The 24,040-nt window shown below is 35.0% G+C and overlaps 1 protein-coding gene across 3 annotated transcripts in view; it reads left to right on the top strand.

Annotated features, from left to right (window-relative positions):
- GSK3B (glycogen synthase kinase 3 beta) overlaps positions 1-24,040 on the top strand; it is a 197,802-nt gene that overhangs the window by 114,723 nt on the left and 59,039 nt on the right. For all 3 annotated transcript variants that reach the window (XM_003991674.5, XM_003991675.5, XM_019839811.3), the window contains exons 5-7: positions 4,430-4,560; positions 7,758-7,864; positions 16,423-16,520. In XM_003991674.5, the coding sequence (XP_003991723.1) occupies positions 4,430-4,560; positions 7,758-7,864; positions 16,423-16,520 (336 nt within the window). The remainder of the gene's footprint in view (positions 1-4,429; positions 4,561-7,757; positions 7,865-16,422; positions 16,521-24,040) is intronic.

Here is a 24,040-nt window from a genome sequence, read left to right as displayed (position 1 = left end):
TGATATAAAATATTTACATAGTTACAAAGTAAAATCTACAAAACAAGATATATATAGTCAAATAAGTTTAGCTTTTATCCCTGTTTCTTCTACCCTGTTCTTTCTTTCCCCCAGAGTTAAATATTTAAAATTTTTATGGTCCTACCATAGGTTAATAAATAAGCAAATGTATATAATTATTTTATTCCCCCACCTCCTTTTTATGTAAATGATTATATAATATGTACATTTTCTTCTGTCATACTTTTTAAATTAAAAATATATTCTGGGTTGGGGCGCCGGGATGGCTTAGTCAGTTAAGTGACTTCGGCTCAGGTCATGATCTCATGGCTTGTGAGTTCGAGCCCCGTGTCGGGCTCTGTGCTGACAGCTCAGAGCCTGGAGTCTGTTTCAGATTCTGTGTCTGCCCCTCCCATGCTCATGCTCTGTCTCTCTGTTTCTCGATAATAAATAAACATTAATATATACACATATATATAATATATATATGTTATATATATATACATACACATACACATACACATATATATATATAGAGAGAGAGAGAGATTCTGGAAATCGCTCTGTATTAATATGGGTATTTCACCTTCCTTTTTTATAGCTGCACATTAGTGTATTATATGGCTGTGTTCTAATTTATTAAGCTGGTAACCTATTAGTGGTGTATTGTTTTCAGTTGTTTGTTTTTGTTTTTGCTATTAAGAAATAATGTAGTGAAGAGCCTTGTGCTTTCTATGTTTTTGACAGCATGTATTTGGATGAGGGCTCTGGCATTCTATATTTTAAAAAAGAAAATAATATTATTATGCATATTGAAGTTGGCAAACAAAGAAAGATATAACATTCCCCCTTACCCCTTGTTGAAAAAAGGATGGTTCTTTTATAAACCACAGACCTTCCAGAGTCTGATTTATTGGCCCTGGACATTGTTCTTTGAGGACACAAATCTATTCTTACATTTCAGAGTCTAAAAAAGATAAAAACGTCTTCTGAAATTGATAATTTGATCTCCTTCACTTATTCCTTCTACCTAGTTTTATAAAAAACTATTTCCATGAAAAATATTGGATTGGAAGATGGAAGTAAAAGTGATAAACACATATAACTCTTGTCTTCATAGACCTCACCATCTAATAAGGGGTTGTTTAGCATATATGTCACCAAAATGGCAACTACAGTCCTTTGTAATTTTATGACTTCCACTTTTTTCACTTTTTCTGGGGAAGTTGAGTATATTATATTGTATTATTACGTCAGTCCTTTCTTCAGTCTTATACTACAGGTTGCTTTGTAGTTGACAGTGGTTAATATACAAGTTAAGAAGTTTTTGAGTACCTTTCCTTTCTGATGAGCATCATTTATAACTAAGTCGGTTTTAAAATCTAAGTCTGAAACAGATGCTGGGAAAATCATCATTGTGAACTTGAATTTTTTTTTTAACTGGAAAGACATGTTTAAGGATATGGTGTGAGTACACAAGAAAGCTGAGGGCATTTTTGTGAATTATAAAGTTGTTATTCTATTATTTGTTTTAAACAGGTTTAATAACACAGAGGAAAGAACATTGGACTGGAGTTAGATTTGATAACATTGTAACTGTTCAAACTGTTCATTGGGCTTCAGTTACCACTTCTGTAAAAATGAGGATAAATGAGCATCTCACAGAGTGATTGCAAGAATTAAATAAACAAAAGGGTGAAACCTCTTGGTTTGACAGTACCTATTAAATAAATCTTGAATTTAAAAATGTGTTGAATACCTCCTGAGTTTCTAAGTTTGTCATTGTAGTTTTTACTTAGTGATCAAGCTATTTAATGGTTACATTTTCCACTTTTATTTAATAGAATAAAAATATAACAAAATATGGAAATCATTATTAAAGAAGTGTACTTAGCCCAAGCCAGTATAGAATATTTAGTAATTGATTTGGATTAATTACTTAACCTCTGTGCCTCAGTTATTTTATATGTAAAATACAAATAGAAGTACCTATTTAGATAAAGGTTAAATGAAAACACAGGCAAAGCATTTAGAATAGTGCCTGGCACATGAGAAGTTATTTTTTTTGGTATTGCTGTCTTAATAGACGTCTAGATTTTTTTTTTTAATAAATCTAGATAAGGCCTCTCCATTTTTTTTATAAATAAACTTTTACAGAGTCAAACAAAAGATATGAAATTGCATATTTCATTCTTTATCTTTTCAAAAGATAAAGTGAGGAGAATGAATATAATGAGTAGATCTTTCAGATCAATGAATATAGTAAAAAGACCCCTCAACCTCATTTAAGCTCTAAGCATTTTTGACAAGAAAACCTTTTTTCCCACTGATTATTGCTGACCTAGACATTAGTGCCCTGACACAGAGTTTGTAAGTTCTCTCCTTTAGTAAATGAATGCCTATGAACTCAGTTTCTTCTTGGAGCTCATTTTCTTAATGGTAGTAAATAAACTTTTAGGGGTGCCTGGGTAGCTCAGTTGGTTTAGTGTCCGACTTTGGCTCAGGTCATGATCTGCCAGTTCATGGGTTTGGGCCCCACATCGGGCTCTGTGCTGACAGCTCAGAGCCTGGAGCCTGCTTCAGATTCTGTTTCTCCTTTTCTCTGCCCCTCCCCTGCTTGCATTCATATTCTCTCCCTCCCTCCTCCCTCCCTCCCTCCCTCTCTCTCTCTCTCTCTCTCTCTCTCTCTGTCAAAAAATAAATATATAAACATTAAATTTTTTTTTTAAATAAACTTTTAGAATCCTGAGAGTAAGCTTTAGGACTTGAAGATGGATTCTGTGAACAATAATACTGTGGTAGAATTAGGAAGCTTTTAAAGAGTTATATGGATACCTAAGTTCCTTAATTTTGGGGACAAAATGCAGACCTTACCTATACATTTTGCAGCATGCTTCATTAAAAAAATTTTTAATTTTTATTTATTTTTGAAAGAGAATACGAGTAGGAAAGGGGCAGAGAGGGAGGCACAGAATCTAAAAAGTAGGCTCCAGGCTCTGAGCTGTCAGCCCAGAGCTTGATGTGAGGCTCAAACTCATGAACCACAAGATCATGACCTGAGCTGAAGTTGGACCCTAAACCGACTGACCCCCCTAGGCGCCCCAACAACATGCTTCATTTTAAAGATGGCTTAAACTTTTCCAGCTTTAGTTCAGTATTAACATTAATGATGTACTGAAAGTCAGTTGTAGTTTTCATCAATGCCTTTGAAGGAAAGTAGGTCTCATGTTAACTTCAAGAAACTGAATCATACCAGTAGCCTCCTTAGGTGATGCCTTATATCAGTGCTTTATCTGACCTTTGACTGTCTTTGTTGATGTTGTTGTTTTAACCAAGATACTGGTGTCCTTGATTTGAATCATTTCAAAAATTCTTTCCATGATGTAGAGGTAACTTTGAGGTAGAGGTCAGAAGGTAAGTAGTCAGAAAAATTTAAACACCAGCCTTGGGATAAACGAAGTTTAAGAACTCATTTTCTTCATGAAGTACCTCTTTTCCCCAGCCAAGAGTCTGAGTCTTTCGACCATACAGACTCAGTTCCTCAGTGTATTTTTTTGTAATAGAATTGAAATAAATATTCTTTAATTTGATGTCAGTAGTCAGCTAGGATCTGTTCTAAATGGTATTTTTTTTTCTAATTTTATTTTTGAGAGAGGGAGAGAGTGTGAGTGGGGGAGGGGCAGAGAGAGAGGGAAACACCAAATCCAAAGAGGCTCTAGGCTTCGAGCTGTCAGCACAGAGCCCAACAAGGGACTTGAACCTACAAACCATGAGATCATGACCTGAGCCAAAGTCAGACACTTAACTAACTGAGCCACCCAGGCATCCCATTAAATGGCATTTTAAAGTCTACTTATTTCTGAAGGATATTACAGGAAGAGTGCTATGCTGTTATAACGGAGTTACTGATGTCTTGATAGGACATCAACTATAAATTTTGTCAGTTGACATGTGAGTTTTCTCAGCCCCCTGTATCAATAACCTGTATGGCTGACATCTCAGAAAAATGTTATTCTGAAGATGAAATTGTACATACTTGTAAAGAATGATGGACTTAAACAGAAGACTTGGCTTCTGGTCTAATCATTGTTGTCATCATTGATTTGGAATACCTCTCTGGCTTTTCTGTTTTGTTTGTTTTTTGTTTTTTTTTAAAGAAGCCCATCTTAGCGGGCTTAAGGCAAGATGTCAATAAAATAAAAAATTATAAAGCACATTGTAGCATTTCCTTTATTAAATTATTAAAGGATAGTGCAAATATGGCATGGTTAATGCAACTGCAGTTAGCTAATATAGAAATGACATGAAACTCTTAAAAGATTGAATGCTGTTCTCTTTTGAAAATCTGTTGCTTTATTTATTTACTGTTTAAGGATTCTGATTTGTTTGGGGCAGAAAGTCTTCAATTAATTTTTACTGTTTATTCCAGTTGTATATGTATCAGCTGTTCCGAAGTTTAGCCTATATCCATTCCTTTGGAATATGCCATCGGGATATTAAACCACAGAACCTCTTGTTGGATCCTGATACAGCTGTCTTAAAACTCTGTGACTTTGGAAGGTAAGCTAGCTCTCTTTTCTTCTTTCTTTCACTCCTCCCCTACCTCACCCTCCCGCCCTATATGCTCTTTTAAAAATATATGCCTTTTACAGTGTCAGTCTAAAAATACCATAGTCCTTATTCAGGGAGTATAAACTAGTACAGGTTCTTGTGAGAATAGCTTTGGTAAATTCTGTTATAATTATAAATGTGTATAGCCTTTCATCCAGCAATTTAATTCCTAGGAATTATTCCCTTAGAAATACTTTAAAATAGTGTATATACAGGGATTTTTATTATAGCATTGTTTATAAATGTCAGTAGGAAAATGACCAGATAAATTCAATTATATACACATAAAATGTAATACATACAACTGTAAAAGATAATGAGGTAGCTGTCTGAATTTAAAAGGAATGATGTCTAAGAAATATTAAATTGAAAAGGCAGGGTCAAGACTATATACAGTATGTTCCTTTTTGTGTTTTAAAAACACACATAGTACAGCCACGTGTATACAGATATATGATTATTTCTGGAATGATACATAATAAAACCACAACATTGGTTGCCCCTTAAGAAGGGAAACTGGGAGTATAGTATAGTTGCTTTTTCATTGATGGTACTTCTGTATCGTTTGAATTTTTTATTGTGTTTATATTCCTTTCTCAATAATAATAAATTTTTTAAAATATTATCATTCATTACTGCATTTTTTTCCACTTCAGTGTTAACCTTAGTAGCAGTGGTTTCTTCCTTTTCCTCTTTAAATGAGTCTCTTATTCTCCTTTTCTGCAAATTCTAGTGCACTTTGTTTTCTTAAACTAATTTCTTGGTAATAATATATTGTGTAATAAAACTTCATCCTTTTTATTTTCATAGTGTTCCACATCTTGTACCTCTTTGATCTACCTCTCAACATGAAACCAAGCTTACATATTCATATAACTTAGTTAACCTTCTTCCCCCTCGATTAGTTTCTCTCCTCTCAATCCCTAAGACATTGCAACATAACTTGAATTCTCTCCAATTTTTTTCATCCTCACAAATTCTTACTTTTCAGCTTTTCATAGATAGTGACCTACACCTCCTACTATCTCTGTTCCCACCTCTTTGTAATAGTTTTGTATTAACTTACAGTTTAAATTTTAGGTTTAATATAAGATATATTTTCCACAGGCTGTCTCTTAAGAGTGTCTTTAAAAAACAGGCACATCTGCTCTGTCAGGAATTCATTCTTAGTCTCACAAGGGTGTGCTCCTTCATACCACCCCCCTTTTACAGTTCACTGATTTCAGACACCTATTGTGGGATTCAGCTCATTTTGCAGGCTAGAACTCTTCCCTAAACTATCAGAAAGGCTGAAGGATATTAAATCAAAACTGGTATCTGATGATGGAAACAAAGCACTACTGCTTAATATCTATCTGTAGGACAAACTGGAGATCAGTTGAGTATTACTGTCACAGGGTGTCTTCTGCACTGACAGTGACTGATTAGTATGAACTGTGAAGAGACTGTGAGACATCAAGCTCAGTGAAGTTTCTGTTCTCACTATAGTGTCAGAACACTGTTGCTATGGACCTTTTTATTGGGATATAGAAGTTGTTTTGTTCTAATCTATTTGGAATAGGGATTTCACTTGTATGGTAATAGGTCATTTTTAATAGCTCTGATAAGTAACGAAACTGCCTGTTTTGTTTTTACTAGTTGGTTTGGGCAACTAGAGTTTTCCATACACTTTAGATTCTTAGTGCCAGGTTGATGGTGACTTGAACAAAGCAGTATTACTCTTTCAGTAATTCTTTACTGGATGAAATAAGGCCTGGAAATAGGTTGAAGAGTTGGACTTTCTCAGAACTATTTGTAGTCACTGCATTGGCTCCTCTTATCCTTCAAAGGGCAGGAAGTAACAAACAGCCTCACCTGAAGGAGAGAGGTAGCTTCATCAAGTATTGAGGAAACCTACAGGGTTTCTGATATTACCTTCTTGTAGTGAATTTTCTCACCATATAATAGGTATCTATCTTGTTAATAAAAAGAATCCTTTTTTTTTTTTTTTAAAATTTAGAAAAGTTTTATCAGTTGAGCTGAAAAGGTGTCTTAATTTTCACGCAGCCTAAAAACAAGGATTGATATTATTAATTTATGAAATTGTTGCTCTGTGTCAGTACTGGGGGAGAATATTAAAAAATATACTGCCTCCTACCTTCAAAAGTTGTAATGAAGAAAGAACAGGTTAAGGTAAGAGTTACCATTGACCAGAAATAAATGGAAGAAAAATCCAAACTTTGAAACCTTTATGACTATTTTCATTTGTCTCTTCTCTGTTTTCCTACACCATTACCTCAAAGTTTTCCCTTTCTTTGTTACTTACATTCTTAGTATTTTGATTTTGTTGTGTTTGTATTTATTGCCTCTATCTTTGCTGTCATCATATGCCAAAGTAGTCAGCTTCTACAGGTGTTTATTTCAGTGTATCTTCAAATGATCTTGAGAGACATCTCAAAAGAAACTAATTTTAATTTACTTTAATATTTAAAATACATGCCACAAAGTATTTTGGGAGGAAAGTTGGAGTAGAGAACATGTAACTAAACTTCAGACAGCAGAGTTAGAATTCAGAGACCGTGAATCATCTGTGTCCAAAAGTGGAGGGCCTGTATTCTTTATTGGGTAATGTATGTTTAGACAATTAATAAAGGGACCTACATAGTGGAAAAAGAAAGTAGGTTGGGGTCTGTAAGCCTGGGGATAGTCACTCCGAGGCAGAAGCCAAAGTAAAAGAGAGTGATCAATTTCTGTTAAAAATATATTAGAGAAGTATTCATTCTTATAATCCGTTATTATGCTTTTAGTGGGTGGAGGTACTTCTTTTTCTGCCCTTCCTTTGTATTTTAGAGGTAGTATTCAAGGAAAAGAGGATCACAAGAAATTCAGCATTTATCCTTTTATGACTTTGTCTCTTTTTCCTTAGGTAACAGTTGACAAATGCATTCTTTAAAAGCTACTGTTATTTTTCTTTTTTAAATACTGTTATGTTAAAACTTTGTTTCTTTTGTCAGATAGTTACGTTTTATATTTTCCTTTTTGTATGTTGTGTGAATGGATTGTGTGAATCTTAGATAAATGGTCAGTGTTGTGAATGATAGCATTTAGCTTCTCTTAAGGTTTAGACTTAGTTTAAAGAATTTCTGCTTTTTATTTTTTTTCATTAGTGCAAAGCAGCTGGTCCGAGGAGAACCCAATGTTTCGTATATCTGTTCTCGGTACTATAGGGCACCAGAGTTGATCTTTGGAGCCACTGATTATACCTCTAGTATAGGTAAGTACTGACTATGAATATAATGGCTTGTAATTGTTACTTGTATCTTGTTTTTAGTAATTTAGTATTACTAATCTATACTTCAACTTAAATATAAAAATAAGAATGACCTAAAGTCCGTTTCTTCTTAAAGACAGATGTACAAAAATGTGTAAAATATTTTAAATTTCAACTTTTAGAATTTAGGATACCTTTACTATTTTATTTTACAGTTTCTATGATTTTTAGAAAAATAAAGCTATTCTTTATGAGTGTGTGGTTCCATTATGATTACATTTGTTTTTAACCTAAAATTTCAAATCATTCCTAAGTATATCTTTTCTTTTTAAAAATTGCAATTCCCCTGAAATACTAACTTCTGAGCTTGATCACTGGTGGAGAATTTACATCCGTTATGTTTATGGTGAAAATGATAGGATGGCCATATTGTTGACATTCCTACTAGGCTGTCCCAGTGGGTTATTTAATTTTAAGTCAGGTCACAAAAAATAATTTTGACTTTTTCATTAGTTTGGCTAATGATTCTGATTCTGATTTTGTAGAAGTCTTCACAAAATATCTTTAGTGATAGCACGAATTGAATAGGGACAGTTTGCTTCAGTCTTCAGTGACCTCTTCTACCCCATTTTAGCCCACTAATAGAGAACATAGAGTACCATCAGCTGGACATGAATAGTGAAGCTAAGAAAGGAGAGCAACTTTAGGCTAGGTGTGTAGGTAGAGGTCAAAATTATTTTATTGTTGTATACTATTTCTGAAGAGAATTCCTTAGTCCAAAAACAGAAACAAGAACATGCAGATTCCAAACAAACCAACCAAAAAAACCAACCATGGTTACAGAAAACTAAGAAAAACCACAATGTGAACAGTTTTTGTCTTTTAATTCAAGTGGAGGGGCGCCTGAGTGGCTCATTTGGTTGAGCATCAAACTCTTTTTTTTTTTTTTTTTAACATTTATTTATTTTTGAGACAGAGAGAGACAGAGCATGAATGGGGGGGAGGGCCAGAGAGAGAGAGGGAGACGCAGAATCCGAAACAGGCTCCAGGCTCTGAGCTGTCAGCACAGAGCCTGATGCGGGGCCCGAACTCACGGACCATGAGATAGCGACCTGAGCGAAGTCGGACGCTCAACTGAGCCACCCAGGCGCCCCGCTGAGCATCAAACTCTTGATTTCAGCTCAGGTCATGATCCCAGGGTCATTGGATAGAGCCCTGCTTCAGGCTCCAGGTTGAGCATGGAGCCTGCTTTAGATCCCCCCCCTCCCTTCCCCTCCCTCTCTCCTTTGCCCCCCCTTCCCCCTTCCTCTCCCTCTGTACCTCTCCCCTGCTTACATGTACACTCTAAAATTAAAAAAAAAAAAAGTTTTTTAAGTAGTAATAATAAAAAAATAATACAAGTAGAAATTCTCTGTTGAGCACAGACCTCTGGACAGAAACACATTACCATTTAAAAAAATGTTTTTTGATGTTTATTTATTTTTGACAGAGAGAGAGAGAGAGAGAGGGAGAGAGACAGAGCATGAGCGGGGGAGGGGCAGAGAGAGAGGGAGACCCAAAATCTGAAGCAAGCTCCAGGCTCTGTGTTGTCAGCACAGAGCCCGACACGGGGCTCGAGCTCACAGACCACGAGATCATGGCCTGAGCCAAAGTCGGATGCTCAACAAACTGAGCCACCCAGGCACCCCCACATTACCATTTTTATTTTGCCAAAGGACACAATGCCAAAGAGCAATTTGATTTGTGCCAAGGGGCCCACAGGTTTTACCCACCAATTCTTATGGAAAATAGCTTTGCCCTTTAGGAGCTCTGAAAAGGTCTAGGAAGCCCAGGACCCTTCAGACCATACTTTAAGACTTATTGCACTGGAGGATAGAGAATACAATGTGTGTGTGTGTGTGTGTGTGTGTGTGTAGTGCTGAAAGTTTCATCATGGCTGTGTATGTTAAGGGACAAATGAGAAATAGCAAAAAGGGTATTTTGATTGGAGTAGAACTAGATTTGAGTTCCAGGTTTGTTATGACTTAGTTAAGCTATGAAGTGGAGATTGCTAACAGTTCTGCCTACCTTTCTGAGTGGCTGTGGTGATTAAATACAATGTTAGTGAAAGTACTGTAGAAATGTAAGATGGTATTCACTTGTGGTATTTGTTAACTAGATTCTCCATGAGAGCAAATTTAAGTCTAAGCCCTTTATCTTTGGAAATATCATTGGATTTTCCACCTGCTTTATATTTTATTCAAATATATGATACTGATCATCTGCATACCAGATATTGGGATGAGTTGTGCCAGGGTCACTGAAAGTAAATGTAGTTTGCTTCTTTTTAGAAAGTCATGACCGTATCATCTGACTCAATAAGGCATGTTTATTATGAACTTGTGACCTGCTTAAGAGTGCCTAGCACTCTTCTATAAAGGTCCATGTGCCTAGCAGTTCTTTGAAATTGTCTCACAAAAGAGGAGCCTTTTAGTCCATTTTCTCTCTTAGGAACCACTTCTCTGGATATTATGAGTACCTGCTTTTCAGTAACCTCCTTTGTATGGCTAAAGCCAGAATCTGACTTTCTAGGCTTAGGACTCACCTCAGCTGAGGTCTTTTGAACCATAATAAACCTAGATTTGACCCCCTCCCCTTTTTTTAAGTTTATTTATTCTGTGTGAGAGAGAGAGAGCATGAGCTGGGGAGGGGTAGAGAGAGAGGATCCCACACAGGCTCCGCTGACACAGGGCTTGAACTCATGAACCATGAGATCATGACTTGAGCCAAAATCAAGAAACAAGATACTTAACTGACTGAGCCAGCCAGGAGCCCTGACCTCCCTTTTTAGACTTGGATATTTCCTCTCATGACTCTGGGAGATTTGTAGACAGACAAAAACAAAAATACTTAATAGTGTACTAATGCAGGTACATTTTAGGAATATTTTTAACAGTGTTATTTGAAATGAAAGAGTAGCTGTTTCTAGTTAGAGTATTGTCATATTTAGATATAACCAGAACTAAGGCTGATGGCTCTGATGATATTGTCTTGCTGAGAAATGGCAGAGAACAAATGGCTTCTTTAGGACCAGGAATTGAATTTACAGGCCCTTGAAGAGACAAGTAGCTATTCTTCGATAGTGAGGCAGTTATTCAAGACAGTAATGTCTAGGGGCGCCTGGGTGGCTCAGTTTGTTAAGCACCCGACTTCGACTCAGGTCATGATCCTGCGGTTCCATGACTTTGAACCCCACATTGGTCTCTCTGCTGTCAATGTGGAGCCCTCTTCGGATTCTCTGTCTCCCTCTCTCTGTCCCTCCTCCACCCTCGCATGCATGCATGCTCTCTCTTTCAAAAATAAATAAACATTAAAAAAAAAAAAAAAAAAGACAGTACCTTGATTGGGAATTGAAATTGGATTCCAGGCCTACCTCTGCTACTCAGTAACTTTACCTTGGACAAGTCACTGAACTTTATTGTGCCTTAATTTCCTTTTCTGTGGATTAAGTATGTTAAACTAGGTAGTCTTGAACACTTTAACCAGGAATTAGAGTTAAGTATGAAGAGGAATGCTATTTTGGCTGAAACCCCAAATAACCAGATAAGTCAGTGAGCCAAAACACTTACTTTTCGTGCCTTCTGTTAATTCTGTTTTATTCTATTTGGAGAATATTATTCATTTGTCCCACGAACTATGAACAGAATAGATTTTGGTATCTCTCAGAAAGTGAATGATAGACCACTGGTGTAGTTGCTACCTAAATCTGTGGCAACCACTAAGCAATAGTATCCCTTAATGGTTTACTCCTTGTCTCCCATATTTGTACCTAAGTCCTGCCTAAGAAAGTATTTCCCATGGTTTTTAATGAACATTTAATTATTCTTCTGCAATTTTTCCAGCCTTGTCTTCTGAGATGAATTATTCTCTATAGAGGAAAGAAATGAGTGCATATTACCTTCCATCTAGTTACCTAGGTAAAGGTATATTTTTAAACCTAGATCAAGATAAAGCATTTATGTTCATGAAGATATACATCTTTTCCACTTCATTTTAAGAGTTAGTATTACTTGACTTTGAGTGAAGTTAAGTTTGTTAGCAGGTTTTGATATTTTCTTCATTTAGCAACTATCTAATATATCAAGGAGGGCTCTTTCGGTGTTTGCAAAATAGGTGTCTTGGTTATCATTGCTTAGAACTGGACAAAATCAACTTGAATTTCTTAAATAAAATTGTTGAATCCTTATTTTCCTAGGTCAGTAAAAAGTTAGTCACTGGAGCAGGGATTTCTAATCCCTTTTGATAGTGCATCTAACCACATCAGACCTTTTGAATTATTCGTTGTTCCAATGTCATTGACCATTTTTCTTTCCTGCTAGTAGATGAGAAAGCCCAGCAGTGATTTATGTTCATCTCCTAAAGCATTTGATTGTTGGTTCAGACAAAACCCAGGAATCTCAGTATTCCAGAAACTGAAAATTAGCTTTTTCTTGAAGGAAGTCTTAATGGTAGGCATAAATAGAGTAACCATGTAATTTCTTATTTGGTAATACTTTTAAGATAGAAAGGGAATGCTATTAGTAATTATCCCAGGAAAGTAAATCTAAACCAGGACTATCTTGGGTAAGCCAGTATTGTGTACTTTAAATTATTTTTTGTTAATTAAATTTAGTTATAAATTATTAAAACTTATTTTAAAAGTTTGCTCTCAGGATTGAGGTAAAAGTGAATTATTTTGTCTTGTTTTTTTTTTTTTCTTAAAGTATTTTAATTTTACAACAAAATAACTAGCTGGCAGGCTCAGATCTCACATTCCCATCCAAATTTGGACTCTTCCCTCCTTCATTTCTTTTCTCTCCTCAATTGTAGTTTACATATTTCATTTTCTCTTGGTACTCATTCTGCTTGGTTTCTGACTCTGCTTGCTTTCATATACCTTGATATTCATTCTCACATCTCTTGTTTTCCTTTGTGCTTGTCCTTTGCTATCATGAAGCTCTTCTTTACCCTAACGTCCTTTCACCTGGTACTTTTTTCTTTTTTTTAACATGAAAAATTCATATATTGAAAAACTAAGTACAGAAAACTTCTAGTTGGCTAAAATAAGCAATGCACAGTTAAATAAACCATCCTCATACCAGATACTATATATAGTCCGCTTCTTACCCAAATTACCACCTGGATATACCATAATAATAACAAAACTTACATATTGAAAATTAATGATTATATCTCTAATCTTAACCTTGACCTCTTCAAGGATTTCCCTTTTTTTTTTTTTTTTGTCCTTTTTTAAAGCTTTTACTTAAATTCCAGTTAACATACAGTGTAATATTAGTTTCAGGTGTACAGTATAATGATTCAACACTTCTATACAACATCCAGTGCTCATCACAGCAAGTGCATTCCTTAATCCCCATCATCTACTTAACCCATCCCCCTACCGACTTCCCCTCTGATGACCATCACTTTCTTATCTATAGTTAAGATTCTGCTTCTTGGCTTGCCTCTGTCTATATTTTTTTTCTCTTTGCTCATTTGTTTCTTAAATTACACATATGAAATCATATGGTATTTCTCATTCGTCAGACTTCGCTTAGCATAACATTCTAGTTCCATCCATGTTGTTGCAGATGGCAAGATTTTGCTCTTTTTTATGGCTAATATTCCATCACATATATACTGTATCTTCTTTATCCATTCATTTAGTCGATGGTCACTTGGGCTGTTTCCATAATTTAGCTATTGTAGATAATACTGCTATAAACATTAGGGTGTGTGTATCCCTTTGAATTAGGATTTTTGTATTCTTTAGGTAAGTACCTAGTACTGCAATTGCTGGGTTGTAGGGTAGCTCTATTTTTTTTTTTTTAAAGAACCTCCATACTGTTTTCCAGAATGGCTGTACCAGTTTGCATTCCTACCAATAGTGCAATAGGGTTCCCCTCTCTCCACATCCTTGCCAACACCTTGTGTTGTTGATTTTAGCCATTCTGACAGATGTGAGGTGAGATATCTCATTGTAGATTTGATTTTTATTTCCCTGATGATGGAGTGATGTTGAGCATCTTTTCATATTGCTTTCAGCCATCGGTTTGTCTTTGGAAAAATGTCTGTTCATGTCTTCTGCCCATTTTTGGTGTGTTGAGTTTGACAAGTTCTTTATAGATCTTGGATACTAACTTTTTATCAGATATGCCATTTGCAGATATCTTCTATTCTGTAGGCTGACGTTTAGTTTTGTTGATTGTTTCCTTCTCTGTGCAGAAGCTTTTTATTTTCATGAATTCCCAATAGTTGATTTTTGCTTTTGTTTCCCTTGCCTCAGGAGACATATCTAGAAAGAAGTTTCTGTAGCCAGTGTCAGAGAGGTTATTGTCTATATTCTTTTCTAGGATTTTTATGGTTTCAAGTCTTATTTTTATTAAAAAAAATTTTTTTTAATGTTTATCTTTGAGAGATAGAGAGAGACAGAGTACAAGTGGGGGAGAGGTAGAGAGAGGGACACAGAATCCAAAGCAGGCTCCAGGCTCTGAGCTGTCAACACAGAGCCCGATGCAGGGCTTGAACTCACAAACCGTGAGCTCATGACCTGAACTGAATTCAGACGTTTAACCAACTGAACTACCCAGGCGCCCCATCAGGTCTTATTTTTAAATCTTTAATCCATTTTGAATTTATTTTTGTGTTTGGTGTAAGAAAGTCCAGTTTCATTATTTTGTGTGTTGCTGTCCAGTTTTCCCAGCACCATTTGTTGAAGAGACTTTTTCCTGTTGCATATTCTTCCCTGCTTTATTGAAGATTGACCATATAGTTGTAGATTCTTTTCTGGGTTTTCTGGTCTGTTCTGTTGATCTATGTGTCTGTTTTTGTGCCAATACCATACTGTTTTGATCACTACAGCTTTGTAATACAACTTTAAGTCAAGAATTGTGATGCTCCCAACATTGCTTTTCATTTTCAAGGTTGCTTTGGCTATTTGAGCTCTTCTGTGGTTCTGTACAAATTTTAGGATTGTTCTAGCTCTGCAAAAATTGCTTGGTGGTATTTTGATAGGGATTGCATTAAATGTATAGATTGCTTTGGGTAGTATAGACAATTCAACGGTATTTGTTCTTCTGGTCCATGAGCATGAAATGTCTTTCCATTTCTGCTCCCCCCCCCCCCCCCCCCCCGCCCCAGTGTTTTATAGTTTTCAGAGTACAGGTCTTTCACCTCTTTGGTTAGGTTTATTCCTAGGTATCTTATGGTTTCTGCAGCAATTTTGAATGGAATTGTTTCCTTAATTTCTTTTTCTGCTGTTTCATTACTGATGTATAGAAGTGCAACAGATTTCTGGACATTTATTTTGTATCCTGTGAGTTTACTGAATTCGTATATCAGTTCTAGCAGTTTTTTTAGTTTTGGGTTTTCTATAAGGTATCATGTATTCTGCAAATACTCAAAGTTTTACTTCTTCCTTGCTGATTTAGGTGCCTTTCATTTCTCTTTTTGTCTGATAGCTGAGGCTAGAACTTCCAGTATTGTGTTAAATAACAGTGGTGACAGTGGTCATCCTGTCTTATTCCTAACCAGAGAGGAAAAGCTCTGTTTTCCCATATTTAGGATGATATTAGCTATGGGTTTTTCATATATGGCCTTTATGATGTTGAGGTATGTTTCTCTAAACCTACTTTGTTGAGGGTTTTTATCATGAATGGATGTTGTACTTTGTCAAATGCTTTTTCTGCATCTATTGAAATAACCATATGGTTCTTATCCTTTCTTTTATTAATGTGGTGTATCACATTGATTGATTTGTGAATATTGAACCATGCTTGCAACCCAGAAATAAATCCCACTTGATTGTGTTGAATTTTTTTTTTTTTAATGTATTGTTGGGTTTGGTTTGCATCCACGTTCATCAGGGATATTGGCCTGTAGGTCTCTTTTTAATTGGATTCTTTATCTTGTTTTGGTATCAGGGTAATACTGGTCTCATAGAGTAAATTTGGAAGTTTTCCTTCCTTTTCTGTTTTTTGGATTTATGAAATACAATTCATTCCTCTATATATTTGTATTTAAAAATGATAATACATTTAAGCACATTTTCCCGTCAATTGTATTACAACACAGAAGCCAACCATCTAAGGTTTAAAATTTTTTATCCTAATTTACATTGGCCTAAAACCCCGTGGACAAGAGATTGAACCCTTGTTTGTGGCTGTTCTGTAAGCACTGCTAATGTACAGAGGTTGTGTCACTTTGACTTATTTTAAAGTATGATAAGTAGATAAGCATGCCCTATGTTTGGGTGCTGTAATCCCCTGCCTTGGTTGTTGAAGATTTGAACATCTGATATTTGATAATTAAATAGACTTTACCCCTTTGTTGGAATTTTCTTATCAGCTTTGTTTCCTCTTTGGTAAATTTAACACTTTAGGGATGGTTTGAGGGCTTTCTTCCCTCGGTTTTGGATTCTACACTTTTTTGCTTGTGGTATTTATTCTGGGATCAATGTGAAATTAGAACATGTATACAAATAGTTTCCAATGCATCTTAAGCTACACGCATTACTAACTCTTGTTTTCTCTTTTCTACAGACGTATGGTCTGCAGGTTGTGTGTTGGCTGAGCTGTTGCTAGGACAACCAATATTTCCAGGGGACAGTGGTGTGGATCAATTGGTGGAAATAATCAAGGTGAGAGTTTGAATCAGGGTTTTTGAATGCAGTGAATTTTTTTTGTTATTCTAAGACTCCATATCACATACACCCAGGGAAAACTTCAAAAATGGAAAAGATCACATAACAGGGTCAGGTATAGAGGAAGTATAAGAACACAGCCTTTTGGTTTCTAATTGAGTTATTTTTTTGTTATATGATCCTATAAAAGGTATTTTAGATATATCGTATGCATAAAACAAGGATATATCTGTTATTTAAAGTACTCAAAAGCCTTAAGATCACTAAAATGTATATACACCAAATAAAAGCATAAGTTATGTGTATTTTTGCTCACCATGTCTTGTCTGCTGAGCACATGATGCTTGTATTTTTTTCAATATATGTAAATATCAACATGTACAAACAGAGAATGATAGAAGTAGAATTTTGACTTATGGGTTTAATATAATTTTAATTATTAGATCTTATCAGCACTTTTATTAACAACACTAGATTTAAAATATTACTATCTTGGAATTAATATTGTGTCTTAAGAACAGTAGGGGTGAGATTTTAATTGAGTTTTTAAATGTAATTTTTAAGAGTTTTTAATATTTGAGACCTTAAATTTCCCACCCCCTTTAAAAAAAATCTAGTGTCTATATATTTACACCACTAGATAGCTTCATTCTAAGGTTACAGTTTGTTCAAAGCAGCAGTACCTGCTGTCTTTTGGGTTTTAGTCTTGATTTTCTAAATATTTCTTAAAAATGTAAAATTGAAAATCTCCCCAGGGGTCTTGTAGTTCAACTCTCCAATCAGTGAAAGAACCATCTTACTTACATTCCTGACAGGATGGATTTGCAGTGTTTCCTTAAAGACTTCCAATATCAAATCACTACTTTGGAATCCAATCTGCTTTGTATCTTGATAGCTTGAATTTAGTTTTTATTTGCTGAGCCATAACTCCTCAGTAGCTTTTACCAGTTGTTCACAGAACTATGATTGTTACTTAAAAATCTTTGCGTTTCATTCTATAAAAATATGTTACTTTTGATAAGGTGATTTTGTGAGTATGGTTGAAGAGACTACTGTGTGATCAAGAATCTTCTTAACTATCCATATTTTTTATGATTTACACCTGAAACCTCTGTGGTATATGCAGTCTTTTTTGGGTAACCATCTTTCAGTTCCACATTAAATTTTAACCTTTGTTCAGATCTGCTTCCTTTCTGATTCTCACATTACACTCAGATCTGAGTTCAAATAATTTGGTCTTTTTTGTTTCAGAAAAGCCCATTCCCCATTATTCAAATTAATATTCCAATACAGGGTTTGGCAAACTTTTTCTTTGGAGGGCTAGATAAAATATTTTAGGCTTAGTGGGCTAAAACACAAATCAAGGATGTCATAGAGATAGGCAACAAGAGAAAACAAATTTCTTCAAGTTTTTCATCGAGGAACATCAAAATATGTTAATAATTGAGTATAGTTTTTTTTTTTTTGTAATACAAGGCTACTAATTAGAGGAATGGAGTTCTTTTAGAGGAACGGAGTTCTTTTGAGGGAGGGCTATAACATTTCTCTTCATTGGAGTTAAAAGTTAGTATTACCTATCATCAAATTGATATCTGTGTCATCAAAATGATTATTTGTAAAATCCGTTCTTAGTTCATAGACCACAAAAACAAGAGTTTGGGCCTTAGTTCGACCATACTATAGTGCAGTCATTCAGCATTTCTTTTATCCCCAGGTTTTCACTTGATGTACTTGAGCTCACCATACTATAATTCTCTGGGCATATTGCTATTCTATTTGTCATTTATGTTTAGCTTATTAGAATTATGTCATTTTCCTATGGATTATAGTTTAGAATCTTGTGGTGATTTATTCTGTTTGTCATTAATTTCAGTTCATATACGATACAAATGAAATCAGTCATGAAGCTAAGTGGTCTTCTGTAATAAGTCCCTGTCTCATGCTTGCCATCATATCTTATAAATCTTTGTATCTAGAGCTTTTCTTATCACCACCATTATGGTCCTTTAAATTCATTTTTCACCCAGTATTGGTTTGTGCTTATTTAATAGATTTTAGTAGAAACTGTTACTTTGTTATTTATTGATGATTTAAGACTTTTCATTTTCATATAGGGCTTATTTGTTTAAGTGTTAGTTAATCAATTTGTAGTTGTAGGCCAACTCTGAAATATGTGTTGTCTTGTCATCTTGCATTTATATGTAAGGAACATAGTCACAACCCTACTGTAGTTCCACGATCACTGTCTATAGATGTTTTGAAGGTGATATGAGATAAAGGAATTAGGATCCCGGGGCACTTTGGAATATCCAGCTTCTTGATCCCTTTTACAGTTTTAAGCATAAAGACCCTGTACTAGTTTACTACCCATTTGGTGACCTGAAGTTATATATTACATTGAGATTATTAGACATTGTGTTGTGGTATGTGTGAGTAGTATGTACTAAATCTTACTGCCTGGAGGTTAATAAGCATTGTATAGGTTTTGTGTATGTGTTTAATATAGCTCTAAAATCTTGTTGATCTTGTATATTTGTTTTCTAAATATTGGATATCCGTGATGTTTCATTGACATAAAAATTCATAACTAATTCTGATGTAACTTCTCTAGTTTTCCTGATCTAAGTTGTAAATCAGAAAACAAGTTGTGTTGGTTAGCCTTTAAGTTAAATGTTATTAAACACATTTTATAGTTTAAACAGATATTGTCAGTATTGCTAATCAGGGCTTCAAGAATAGATTTGAGGGGCGCCTAGGTGGCTCAGTTGGTTGAGTGTCCATCTTCGGCTCAGGTCATGATCTCGTAGTTCATGAGTTCAAGCCCCCACATTGGGCTCTGTGCTGATGCCTCAGAGCCTGGAGCCCGTTTCAGATTCTGTGTCTCCCTCTCTCTCTGCTCCTCCCCTGCTCGTGTTCACACATTCCCTCTCTCTCAAAAATAAATAAAAACATTTTTAAAAAATTTAAAAAGAAGAATAGATTTGAATTTTCTATGAAAGTGATCTTATAGGTGCCCAATTCCTTTCTCAGTTTTTTTGAGATAATAATATAGTAATGAATCCTTAGGATAATTAGGGAATCTATAAAAATCTGTTCTTTTCTATTTTCTCCCTTTAAAATTTTATGATTGCTTTGAGTATCTGGAGGTAGCTGACTGCCAGTAAAATAAATACTCTTCTCTCAGGATTTGAGTTTATGCAAAAAATGAACAATCGTACAGCAAATTTCATATATTTTATATGTGATAGACTTGCCACATTATTTTATAATGAATAGGGACTTTCTTTGTCGTTATGTTTTATTAGCCAATAGCATCAAAATAGTTTTCAATAAAGATTTAAGTTGAATTAAGCTGCAAGACCATTGTTCATTCATGAATTTGGAATTATCTAGGAATTAATAAGAAAAGTAGTGATTGTTGTATATGTTGTTTATTAAATTTTGTTGACTCAGATGCTCATGCCAGTAATTTGTAGCATGAGTAACAGAGTTTTATAAACTGAGCTAACTTCATCTCTCTCTTTTTTTTTAATGTTTATTTTTGAAAGAGAGAGAGTGCATGCATGCAAGCGGTGAAGGGGGCAGAGAGAGAGATCTCCTCTCTCCCTACCTTCTAATAAGAAGACTTTTATAAAATATTTAGAATAAATCCAAGTATGTTATCTTCAAATAAGTTAAAAGTATAAGGGAAAATGGAATTGAAAGTCTTGAAAAATCATTTCTAAGTGTGAAGAACACTTTCTGAGGTTGGTTTCATACATAGGACCATTAGATCAGCAATTCATTATGCCAGTTAATCTCTGAATATCAAGAAATGCTTGGATCTTCAAAATATTTATAAAAAGAGAAATTCTGTCAAGGACTTCTCAGTTAAGATTTTTTTTCCCCCGTCAAATTCCTCCTTAACATACTACTTAAGATAAGTTCAAGAAATATCTCCTGTCAGGAGGAGGGGGGTGTTCAGCGTCTAACTTCAGCTCAGATCATGATCTCATGGTTCGTGGGTTCAACCCCCACATCAGACTTTGTGCTGACAGCTCAGAGTCTTGTGCCTGCAGATTCTGTGTCTCCCTCTCTATTTCTCCCCTGCTTGCACTCTGTTTCTCTCTCTCTCAAAAATAAATAATAAAAAAAAAGAGAGAAAAATATCTGATGTGGTTTCAGCTATCTGATAAAAAATACAATATTTGGGGAAAATCTCTACCAGGAGTTTCACAAACACAGGTTCCGTGACATAGCATTGCCCTTTGGCACCTCTGCTGTCAGTCATAGCAGTAGAGTTCTTTAGAAAAGAGTCTTCTGAAGACTTGGAGAAGGTAGTTTTTTATTAATGCTAATTACTTGTTTTATAATTATACTGTATTTTCTATGCTCAGTTCAGGAGACTGAGAATACACAGACACACAAATACAAAGAAAAGAACAAAAGCAGTTACAGTTCTGGCACATCTTGAAAAACAACTTCTATAAATATTTTGATATCCTTTTCTGGACGTATATATGTTTAAACAAAAATGCCATCTGTTTTGTAGACTTTTTTTTACTAAATAACTCATTTCATTTCTCACAAGAAGTATATTTTGACTAAGTGACTTTTAAAAATGCATAGATTCTATTGTATGATTATATTCTGAATTACATAATTGGTTTTGAAAAGAATAGCATAACGAAGGCAATGCGATATGTTATTTCCTTGAAAAGAAATTACATGATATTTTTTGCTTCTCAAAGTTTTGATTATTACATTATATAAATGACAAATTTACCCCATACTCCCCAAATGGATTGAAGTTGAAGCAATCTCTGAAGCTCTGAACCTGGAAGTGCTGTAAATTTTACTAATAGTTTCTTATCCCCCTCCGAATTCTAAACTATAAATTTCAAGTAAGGAAAGGTGAACTTCAGTGCAGAGCTCAGTTTCTGGATTATAATATTACAAGAGGCTCCTGGATGGCTGAGTTGGTTAAGCATCCAACTCTTGATTTTGAACCAGGTCATGATCTTATGGTTTCTAAGAACAAGCCCCGTGTTGGGCTCTGTGCTGACAGAGCGGAGCCTGCTTCGGATTCGTTCTCCCTCTCCCTCTCCCTCTCCCTCTCCCTCTCCCTCTCCCTCTCCCTCTCCCTCTCCCTCTCCCTCTCCCTCTCCCTCTCCCTCTCCCCGCCCGTTCCCCTCCCCCCTCCCCCCTCCCCCCTCCTCCCTCCCCCCTCCTCCCTCCCCCCTCCCCCTCACCGGTCTCTCTCAAAATAAATAAATATTAAAAAATAAAATATTGGGGCGCCTGGGTGGCTCAGTCGTTTAAGTGTCTGACTTCGACTCAGGTCATTATCTCACAGTTTGTGAGCTCGAGCTCTGCATCCGGCTCTGTGCTGACAGCTCAGAGCCTGGAGCCTGCTTCGGATTCTGTGTCTCCCTGTCTCTCTGCCCCTCCCCTGCTTGTGTTCTGTCTCTCTGTCTCTAAAATAAAGAAACGTTTTTAAAAAATAAAAAATATCTCAAAAAACTAAAAGTTTGGAAGAAACCAATTACTGTGTAGAATTTCAAATTTTAAATGAATTAATGTTCCTAAAGATATCCTTTTTTTGACTGTTAAAAACTGAGAACAAACTGAGGGTTGATGGGGGGTGAGAGGGAGGAGAGGGTGGGTGATGGTTATTGAGGAGGGCACCTTTTGGGATGAGCACTGGGTGTTGTATGGAAACCAATTTGTCAATAAATTTCATATATAAAAAAAATAAACACTTAAAAAATAAATAAATAAATAAATAAATAAATAAATAAATAATAAAAAATAAAAAAAAGATATCCTTTTATTTATTACATAAATGTTTACTTATGCTTTGTAATAATTTGGCCATTGCTCCCTAATGGAAGAGTTTTAGAGCAGAATTGGTCAGAGTCCTATTTCTTGATAGAATTTCAATGGGGCTTCCATAGTTTTAGTAGCTAGCCTTTTAAATTTGGATATATTTCTTTTAGAAAAACATGACATTAAACATATAGATACTTAAATTATTTGCAGTAATAAAATTATTGTAAGGCAATTAAAGTTAATTTATCTTATAAATTTATCTTATTTATCTTATTAATTTGTCTTATAATTTATCTTTACTAATTTGTTTAATTTCTCTTAGCAATAATTACTGTTTAGATATCTGCATAGGTAGCTCTTCCATAGATAAGAGCTAATAAAATCTTTCCTCTAGTAGAAGCATTATTTGAGAAATTTGAAAATAGGAAACAGTAAGATACAAATAATCTTTTGATTATAGGATTATAGCTAAGTAGGTGGACCTCATTTCTTATGCCTGTAAGTAGAGAAAGATTTAGAAGGAAAAAGATTTAACAGTAGAGAGTGGGATTAAGGGAAGAGGGAAAGGAAAAGGTTTTCACTTTTTATTGTTCTGTGATGTTGATTTTTTGAAACAATTGTTATTTTTTTGCAGTCACAGAAACTAGGAAAACAGATGTTTTCAATTGTGCTGGAATCTTTTGTTAGTAAACAAAAACAGTTAAGAGAACCCATTTTGTTATAAATGTTTGTCTAAACAGTTGTTTCCTGGTCTTCCAGCTTGACTGATGGTTGTAATATAATTTAGACAAAGAGATCAGTGATTTCTTGGTTCCTCAAAATCTGCATTTTCAAATATTGGGAAACTACTGCTAATCACAAAAGCTGCCACTCGTTGAGACTTTAGTCTGCACCAGCCACTGAGCTAAACACTTTACATACATTACTACATCAACCCTTACATTAATCCTAGGAAGATGATGATGATGGTGATGGTGATGGTGATGATTATGATGATTACCCCACCATATCCAGGAGAGGTTAGATGATAGAAAAATTCTATCTGATTCATCTTTAGCTAAATTGGTGTCCCCTGCTTATAGAATTTTATAGCTCTGGGGGAAAAGTATGATCCTTAATTTTAACTTGATATCCAGAACCAATTGAGTCATATTTATCATATATTACTGTTAAAAAAAGAAACGTGACCACAAACTAAAGGAAAAATCTCCTAAATTTTATTGTGATGAATACACCAAATCAGTTTGAGATGTCTTTGGATTAGGTCTAATTGTGCTTCATCTAAAGGAATCAAAGTTATAATGGTGGATTTCTTTGCTTTCAAGTATAGCTCAACCTTAACTTTCACCATCTTTGTTTAGCAAACGTTTTAGATTTTCAGTTATCCTATTCCCATATTATGGCTTGTTCAACACCTGTGTGTGTACACTCTCCTTTCCTGGCCTAACACTCTATCAAATAGTCTCTCATTCAGAGCTTTAAGATATTAGTTAAATCAGATTTTAAGAAGTATGAAAAATACTTATTTTCCTAAGATTTTTGATGGATCCGTGATGTGTCTTTACTAATATGCATTTGGAGTTTAAAGCTATGTTACCTGGTAAAATTTCTTATGTAATAGAGCTCTTTTGTTGTTAACAGACTGCAGGGACAATATATTAAACTTAATTCTGTCTTCTTTTTCCACTTTCCAGAACATGTAAGTA

This window comes from Felis catus, chromosome C2, assembly GCF_018350175.1.
Source record: "Felis catus isolate Fca126 chromosome C2, F.catus_Fca126_mat1.0, whole genome shotgun sequence".
Classification (NCBI taxonomy): Eukaryota; Metazoa; Chordata; class Mammalia; order Carnivora; family Felidae; genus Felis; species Felis catus.
The sequence above is the reverse complement of the archived record's forward strand: the minus strand, read 5'-3'. Positions and strand labels throughout refer to the sequence as shown.